The 9,887-nt window shown below is 28.7% G+C and overlaps 1 protein-coding gene across 1 annotated transcript in view; it reads right to left on the bottom strand.

Annotated features, from left to right (window-relative positions):
- Positions 1-5,373, bottom strand: part of LOC107455673 (nose resistant to fluoxetine protein 6) — a 38,722-nt gene extending 33,349 nt beyond the window's left edge. Inside the window, exons 1-2 of the mRNA XM_016073315.3 lie at positions 4,971-5,373; positions 3,855-4,078 (exon numbers count right to left, since the gene is read on the bottom strand). Coding sequence (XP_015928801.2) covers positions 3,855-4,078; positions 4,971-5,244 — 498 coding nt within the window. The 5' untranslated portion in view covers positions 5,245-5,373. The remainder of the gene's footprint in view (positions 1-3,854; positions 4,079-4,970) is intronic.
- Positions 5,374-9,887: the final 4,514 nt, after the last annotated feature.

Genomic DNA, 9,887 nt, shown 5'->3' with positions numbered 1-9,887 from the left:
ATTTCGTAGGCCCTAGGCACGTGCCTAGTGTGCCTATAGGTTAATCCGGCCCTGTATACATATAATATATTATATATTTATATATATATATATATATTATGATGTATTTTATTATATTTATTATATAAATTAACGTATAAAACTGAATTACTTTTGTAATGGAAATAAATTTACCAAACGTTTTCAGTCCCTTAACTTTAGAACACGAGCTGTCCCCAGTTTTAATTTCTATCACACATTGCGCAGAATTCTATAAAGTCACTGATCACTGGCTACAGCCCAAACGACACATGAGTATTCTTCTCAGATATCCTAAGGGAATAAATGCGGATATCCGATACTGTACCCAATGAATTGAGATCATTTAAAGGAAGCGTCTCACTCACTCACATTACTTAATTTTATTTCAAGTAATAAAAAAATCGTGATAGGTTCTATATAACTAAAAATGTAAAGATTTTTTTCATTCACTGTAATACGATTTAAAATAATGAATGGGTAATTATCGCACGCGAACGAAATAAAGTTTTTAGACACTAAAATTAACAAAAGTAATTTACGTTTGTTTTTAACGCGTTGAATGCTATTGGAGTCACGGGTGACCGGTAGTGAGTTTGTTCCTAGCGCCACGAGGGTCACCGGTGACAGGCGAAGCCAAGATACTTAGAAACACATAATTCGTGTAAATTTTTAATTTTTTTAAATATTATTATCGTTACTAAAATGGTTTGAAGAAATTAATGCATTATAGAACGCACAAAAATAGTTTTATTTATATACACAGAGATGTTCCCGACAGCGAATAAATATTTTCAAGTGGCAGTTTATTAATTGTGATTATTGGTTAATAAATTCAATTTAGTAGATTTTTTTCCACCATTATTTCTAAACTATTCATAGGCTTATATAATTCACCACTTTTTTCAGATATGTTACACTAAACCTTCTAAAAAACTAGCAAAATCTGTCTAATATTTGCAAAATTTAGTTTGCAGTTATTTACCGTTGTGGGCAGACGGGTAAGTTATGTAAAATTTGCGTGGCATTCAACCTGTTAATAAAATGTAAATGTGGTAAGAATAATCGATTAAAGATTAAGTGCAAATGCTTATTTCGGGGATGATGTATTAAGTTCATTTATTGTTATAAAGTATTATGAATTTTCTTCTTATTTTTATTATATACTTTAACCGGTATGTACTAAAAAGATGGCACAAATCTTTCAATGATTGATAAAAGTTTTGAATATAATATTCTTTATCCTTATCTTTAGAAATGAATGAACAAAACATAACAAACACAGTGAAAACTTCTCGAGAGCGATCTCTCTCTCTGTTCCTCAGTAAAATGATCGATAATGGAGGTTGATCATTCTTAGGGGTTAACTCCATTGACTTAAAAATGTAAAAGAAGGTAAATGATTTTTTGCAAATGATTTTAGTTCTCGTTAGTGTCATTTTCTTGGTGACGAAATACCACTTGAAGTTGGAGTCATGAAAGCCAGATCTATTAATAAAGTGTAGCGTCAATAAAAATGATCCTTACTGATATAATTATGATAAAAAAAAAAAAAAATTTACCAATTATGAATGATGAAAATATTTTGAATAAATAAACAATTATATTTTTTGTTTAAGTTAGCACTTAATTTTGTATCATAAAAATTAGTTAACTTTAAAAGATGAGAAGAGGTTTGTTTGTTTGAAATGCTTACTTTTTTCCAAAATGACTTTTTTTTTAATTTGACTTTTTTTTAAGTTTAACTTTTAACTCTAAAGATAAATCATTGATAGCATCGTCGTTAGTGCAGTATGAGGTTGTAGATCTCTTTCAATGATCGTAAAAAGAGATGCTGTTTTATTTTGATACTGGGAGGCTCCGCCCCCTGCTCGCTAACGCTCGCCAACCAACGAGAATTGCTAGGCAATCCTATGTGGTTCACGCCGTGAACCATGACTCGCTGCGCTCGCTCGCCAATGAGAACAATGTTCTAGCACAAAGACATAATATATTATCATCAAAGACATAGTATTTTATCATCAAAGACATAGTATTGTACTTCTGTAGAAGATTTCTTCCAATGTTCTTATTGGCTTTTAAAAAGTATATTAGCTATTTAGATTGTACATGGTGAAAAAATCAAAACATTAGCTAAATAAGAAACATATTAGCAAAATAAATTATCAAATATTGCTTCACTAATATTCTGCATTTTAAAGCGTGAAAATTCAATGCATAAATAAACGCGAAATATAAAAAAATTCAATGCATTCAATACAAACACTTAAACGTTTTTTAGACGTTTAGGTAGCTCCCAGTAGAAAAATATCAATTCAACAGCGGCCTTTTAAAGCATTCTCACTTCAATTAATTAATTAATTCCTAATTGAGTTTAAATTAAATATTGTCATGTTTTTAGTGCATGAATCTGAATTGAACAACCTGATAATGCTAACTCTGGTTATTGTTATCTGGTTGCTCACTACGTGCTTTTGCTCGCCGGATCCAATCGATTAAAAATGAAAACTGTTGCCAGCGCGAGAAAAGAAATATCATTGATTTTATTGATACATACATACATACGTACGTATTAGCGTTTTATATAATATAGATTTTTCGTGTTTTCTTATTTGACCTGTTCTGCGTTTGGTGCAGAGCTTTGCTCGGACGCTGGAAGAGGCTTCGTTTGTCTCTTCTTAAGATTTTATTCAACACAAAGTCTACGGAAAAAATTCCGCGCCTCCTGAAAGTGGTCACAAATAAAAGAGATCATTGCATAAAAGTAGGCTTTCCTGGTAGTTTCACTGTAATAATAAGCGTAAATTGTAATAATAAGAGTAAATTGTAATAATAAGAGTAAATTGTAATAATAAGAGTAACGTTTATTGAAATTTTCTAATTTAATCTTCCAGCTTTTGTGTTATAACGATTGTGTTCCCAGCAAATTAACGATTTCATACCGCCGTTTTCTTAGCTTTAACAACTCTGAAATTGCAGATCTTTTGACTGACAATGTAAACAAGCCAGAAAATAATAGATAAACTAAAAGATATAACTACTTCGTAACAAAATGTTTATTTCTATAAAAATACAACATTATTATATTAAATAAATACTTAATGCGCAACTAACTATTTACTTAAATAATTAAGGCTATCTAGCAAAATGAGTATAACCAAATACTTAACGTAAAACTAGGTAATTATTTAAGACTACTTAAATTATTACTTGAGACAGTCGAACAAAAAAGATTAATATAGATTATTAGTTTGTGGTCAATTTGGATCGAGTGATACCATCGTTTTTGTTGCCACGTAAGAGAAACAAATATATAGATTTTGAACAAAAATATTTTAAAATCATCAAACAGAACAAACCAAAATATATGTGTGTTCCAATCAGTAACTGTTCGCAAGATGTCAATAATAATGTAGAAAAAAATCACTCCCGAAGGAGATTAAGCAAATTATATGCAAATGTTTCATTTATTTTAATGTCCAAAAACCATTACTTGGCTTAACCATCTGTTCTCACATAAGAACGTAATTTTTTTTCTTTCGTGTTCAGGTGTGCATGCATATAGTGTCACCTGCCCTTTTCCGCGAAAACGGTATTGTTTGCAGATAACTATTGTTACAAAAATAATTATTGTAACAAAAAAGATTATTGTTTGAAGGCAGTTGTTTTAAAGATAATTATTACTGAAATAAAGATAATTATTGTTTGAAGGCAATTATTGCTTTAAAGATAATTATTTCTGTAATAAAGATAATATTTTCAATGAAACTTATTGTAGGAAAACTATTGTAATTCAAATAATTAATGTATAATTATTTTTATTAAGAAAAACTTACCCATTCCGGTGGGTTCCCATAAGCATCTAAGTAAGATTTTCCACTCGTTGTTTTTCCATTGGGGGGCTGGACTAGAGGAATTTTAAATCCTATCATACAAAACTTTCCCTTGAAATTTTCTGATTCGGAATTATATCTCACTTGCAAACATTCGTCAAAATTTCCAAAGTCTGTCACTGTACCAGTCATTAGGCCGCTAGGAATTCTACCAGTTGCATCTATCACTATCAGGCACAAAAGTCAAATGAAAGTTTAAAAAACTATGATTTTTAAGTAGATTAATGCGAAAAAAATGAATTTATATTGAATAAATGATTCCAAGAAACTGAAGCGGATAGATAATGCTTAACTAAAAGCTTCACTTCGAAATTGTACAAATTGGAAAACAACAGTCGTTCCAGCCCAACTATATTTTTTTTGATTCGAATGAAGTTTTTAATGAATTAATAACTTCATATTATTTTTACGTAAAACGGAAAATGAGGGTTACATCAGTATTAAAAAGCGTGAGAAAGAAAGTTTTTCGGTTTTTATAAGTGTTTGTTACTTTTTAAATCTGTCAAAAATAGAGTTGCTTCTTCCTTGGGCAGTTCTAAAAGGTGGATGCACTGAACAAATTTAAACTTTAAGCTAAAATTTAAATAATAAAGTTTAAATTTAATTCACAATTAAAATTCTTGAGTAAATTATGAAATTTTACAGCTATTTTTTTATACCATAGGAATTAGCATAAATTATTGAATACGTTTTCTATAAATATCTTTTAAAAAAATTTTCCAATCCAATCTGACAATTTTAAGCATTGATGATATTAATTAAGTCAATGTAAATTTTATTTTTAAATAACTTCTATACTCTAAATTTTTATACTCTACATTCCAATTGTTTAAATCAAACAATTACTTTACTATATCTTTAAAAAATGGTAGTAATAGATAAGTCACATTTTAATGCTTGAAAGATTTTTAGAAAAAGTTTACTTGAAAAATGTAGGTTTTAAATTTATTTGATTTTATTATTCTAACAGTAAGCATTAAAATAACTTTATTTTAACACTTAACGCTTTGAATTGAGAATACATATATATTTGCATAGAGAACAAGAACTTGTGCTTACTTTTGATCGCCCAAGGCTCCCACGTTTTTATTCCTTCAAAATACAATAATAAACTATTAACGCATGACTCATTGATATTTCTAATTGTTAATGAAGAATTCATATACGGTTGTATCCATTCTGCAATTGTATGCGTTGACCACAAAGATTTTTTCATAAACTTTTCCCAAGTAATTTCTTTATCACCATCCTCACCGAATTTCTTATTAATTTCGGTTGAATTAGTTGTTATCAAGAAACCTAGCAAAATCAATAAATATAGAACATTTCTCATAGTTTTTTATTCACTTTTCAACCATACGATATTCAAAGAAATGAGTACGCTGAATTTAGACTTGAGACACTACTGACTTCAAACGACCTAAGACGAATACCACATGAAAAACATAGGATTAAGAAGACAAATGCAACATTTAGTATTATTTTCCGAGTAAATTTCTTGATTCTCTAATTAATTTTCAGACATAATATCTATCTATGAACGTTATCATTTAATTTATTGAAATTATAAGAAGATAAAAGGCTATTGACTAATTTTTTTCCTTAATCATCTTGAAAATAATTACAAATTATCATTTCTCATTCCAAATATCATTTTCCTCATTCCTTTAAAACCATTGTTTTTACTAACTTAACTACATAATCAATCTCTTATTTTTTATCAGGGTGAGTAAATGTAATAAACGATATATAAAGTTTCCTTTAAGAAATGTTTGAAGTAGAAATTTATTGATGGCCCTTGGAAAGGGCAAAATGTTCTTTTTAAGGTATTGTCATTGTTACAATAAAACCCTGGTTGTAATCAATAGACGTATTGTTCACTCCAGTTTTAGCCACATGCATTTATTAGAATCTGAACCTGCACTTAATTGTTCTCTATGAAGTGTTGACATTACTACTGATGATATTTTAGATGACTGCAAACGATTAAGACACTTGAGAAACCAACTTTTTGGCAGCTTTTATCCTGATCTTCAACCTTTGATTTGGGATCCTATACATCACCTTTTAAAGTTTATCAAGACTATGAAACTTTATTCTTTACATTAAGACAAAATTTGTTAGATTAACCTGGATTTTAACCTAGTGACTGGCGCAGTATAACCATTTCTGGCTCTTGTGTTAATGAACCAACCAACAAGCTACAATAAAACGTTCGATATGGACTGTCTTCAATATGAGGAAAAATTTAGTTAATATTTAAATAAAGACAAACTTTAGTTTTTAATGGTGGAATTCCATCGTAATAAAATTAAATAAATTGCAGAGTTAAATAATGAAAACTTTGGACGCAGGGGAAAAATTAAATTGCATTTTTTTTTTGTCGAAAACGTCACGTACGACTATTTTTTTAAATCATTTTTACCAGGTCAGACTGTAACAAATGAAAAAGAATTTAAAAGATTATTTTTGATCCCTTGATCTTTTATTTAAGGTTAAATTTTTGTTTTTCACTTTTATCTAATTATTTTTTTCCTCTTAATATATTTTTGATGATGGATTTATTCGATACTATTATATCACACGGAAAACAAAGGCGTCTCTTTATTGGATAAGGAGAAATATGACTTGATTATTTTCAGATGTTAGTTACTAAAGGTTTTATTTTGAAAGTAATACTATGAATTTTTTGTATAGTTTTATTTGCGGTTTTGGGCAACTTAAAACTACACATTTATATGTTTTCAGATTGTTTAATATGTCATTTAATTGCTGTTTAAACTAATGAAATCCGATTTGTGGGACGTTAAAAAGTTTTTCTTTTTACGTAAATTATGCAAAGCAAATATATTAAATAAAAACCGAAAAACAGACACCAAACTGCTTTTTGAAGAATGCAGATTGCAGAACTGTGTTGGTATGATTTTTTTTTCAGAAAAAAACATGAAGAACGAATCAAAAATATTGCAGGCTTTGATCTCATATTGTGATTGGATGACGACCTTTCATTTTGCATGATTTAAAAAATATTCCCGAATAGAGTAAATATCTACCATCAGTTAGTGAAAATTAAGGAAAAAGGATTAAAAGAATATTTAGAACCCGTTTAACCCATCTTAATATCACTTACCCATTAAACAGTTGGGTACGGTTGGACCGAAAAAAGCCTTTCAACTCCCATTGACTAAAATATAAATAATTTCTCTTAAACAGACCGAAATTCCTAATTTTCTCTATATTGGATTTTTTTGAACAGTCTATTAAGTCTGGTTAACTATCTTATAATAAGAATAACTTTTGATTTCTGGATCACAATTCACTTACTAAGAGGTTTGTAATTAATAGGTTTGAGAGTGACATCTTCTGACGACGCTAATGCTAATTTAGGATTCACTAAATAATTTTGATACATTTTTAAAAATGCATGCATCTTTTTTTTACTTTTTTGTCATGTTGTCAAATTTCTTGTGAAACATTTTATAAATGCTTTAAAAACTTTTTAAAAATATTTTCCTTTCCATAAAATTAAAAATTTCGTGCCTTTGTATTATTATTGATTAACTTTTAATACAATTATTCCTAATTTAATTTTTTTATATTAGTAATTCACAAAACTAAAAAAAAAAAATCGATGTTTAAACATGCATATTTTTCTATTCGATTATTTTTTGAAAGATACAAACTTTTAAACTTCTTGAAGGCAAATTTAAATAAAGTATATAATATATACTATTCCAAATTTCATTGAGATATGAGTTTAAATTTGATAAAAGAGATAAAAAATTTATCGAGAAAAAATTATTTGAAATTAATTTGTTACTAAATGCAAAAATTTTATCTCGTTTTCTAATTCAGATACTAACACAATGTTCCCTCCATTTTAAGAAGAGCTAATAACGTTATTCTTTGAAAATAACAAGTCAAATACATAAAAGGGAAATCATTTTCAATTTTCGAACATTCCAAAGTTTCGAAATCAGGCACAAAAGCGCATGTTCTTAGAGCATACACATTTTTTTATATATATTTGTATGTCCCTGAAAAATTGAGGTTAAGTGTGATCTACGAAATTCAAAAAAGTCAAAAATCCGAGCCTCCTAAAATTTTAACATGTTATGTAACTAACTGCAAATTACAAATTGTTTTCATCTATTTGTAAAGCTCTTTTACGGAGCGTCTTTTCTTTATAAAGTTTTTTATAGTTGCTTTTTTCATTTAATTTAACGGTAAAGACCATAGTTACAAGATTTGAAAAAAAATTTACGATCTTTTAATATAGTTCCAAGTGACAAAATAAAAAATTTAAACGAAATCAATTGAATTGATTGAGAAATTAAAGACTTTCTTTTTTAAACTTTTACTCTTAAAAAGTTTTTTTCTTGGCAATTATCAATTAGACTTTATTAACACGAAAATAGTTGCAACTACACTTTACACCCAGGTGGTGTAATGAAACTGAGTGATTTTCATCTTTACCGATATTTCAAACATAAACTCGGTGCAATTACTATAACGATGCCGAATACGGGAAAACAACCGTAACCTCTTGGCTAATGAAGCAGGTGGCAAGTTTGTATGAATAGGGCATTCTAAAACTAGTTGTATGGTGGCAAGTTGCATGGATGTCCAGATATTGCACTGAGTGATTTTCATCTTTACCGATATTTCAAACATCAACTCGTCGCAATCACTACAACGATAAAGAAAACGTGAAGACAAACGTAACCTCTTGGCTAATGAAGCAGGTGGCAAGTTTGAATGGAAATGGTAATCTAAATCTAGTTGTAAGGTATTAGTGTTTAAACAAACTTGGTAGCAATGCTGGAGAAAAGAAAGAGGAACGTATGCAGAATCTGAAAATAAATTTGCTTCTTGAAAATTTTCCTTCGCTTGGTTTTTAATTTCAAACGGCCCTTAATTTTAAAAAAAAAATCCGCTTAAATAAGAGAAAATAAAAATAAGAGACAGTAATAATAAGAGACATAAGATAAGACCAATAAAAATAAGAGACAGTAATGGTATTTTTTCCAACGCAATATAAAGTAGTAATCATTAATTAAGGATACACACTCACGCTTATACTTAAAATAAGGTTGTACACATACACAAGAGAGAAAACACTAATAATAATTCGAACTGGGCTTTAAAAAACGAAAGTGAATAAAAATATATTATAAAATTATTTAATTCAATTGACAGCTTTATATAAATCTTCTTACAAGAACACAATTATCTTTATTGCATAAACTTTCCTGCCTTTTGTCACGGTTAACTTCTGCTTCTGGAAAAGATAAGACTTTCAAAGGTTGACAAACTTTCACCTTATCGTGCTCAATTAAAAACAATCTACCGTTTTCATCTGTTTCCAAACGTACGCCAAAATTGCCATCTGAGCTTGTGGTAAACTTCCTCGATTATCGGTGCCTAAATTCACCCTTTAAAAATTGTATGGAAGTTTGATACGGTATTAACTCGAAACAAAGTAGTCATTCACACGATATTTATAGAAGTTTTTCAACGCAAAATTCGGATAGGTATTACACCGCAATAAGTAGTTGCCACAATTAACTGCTAAGTACTGAAATGAAGTAAACTGACTGGAATTAGTATTCTGTTAAATTTTATGTAGTGGATAAAGTTGTTCTTTGACAGCTATTTCATCATATAAAATGTTCTTTTAGTGAATAATAAGCTACTTTTATAACTATTTCAATTTTGTAGCAGTTATTCATGACTGTTGTGCAAGGTTTTGTCCATCTTTAATCAGCTCCCTCTGTTGATAATTATGAAAATGGCCAGAAAGTCAATAAGAAAATTAACTTTTCTGAAATAAAAAAGCATTAGCGATAAAAACTTTTGACCCTTTCACATAGAATTTTTATTAAACGTATACGTCATGCTTTTTTACATTATTTCGCATTAATAAGTCAAAATAAATGAAATCTGTAATATTTAGCATTTTAATGATTGATGGGT

Source organism: Parasteatoda tepidariorum, chromosome 4 (genome assembly GCF_043381705.1).
Source record: "Parasteatoda tepidariorum isolate YZ-2023 chromosome 4, CAS_Ptep_4.0, whole genome shotgun sequence".
Lineage (NCBI taxonomy): Eukaryota > Metazoa > Arthropoda > Arachnida > Araneae > Theridiidae > Parasteatoda > Parasteatoda tepidariorum.
The sequence above is the reverse complement of the archived record's forward strand: the minus strand, read 5'-3'. Positions and strand labels throughout refer to the sequence as shown.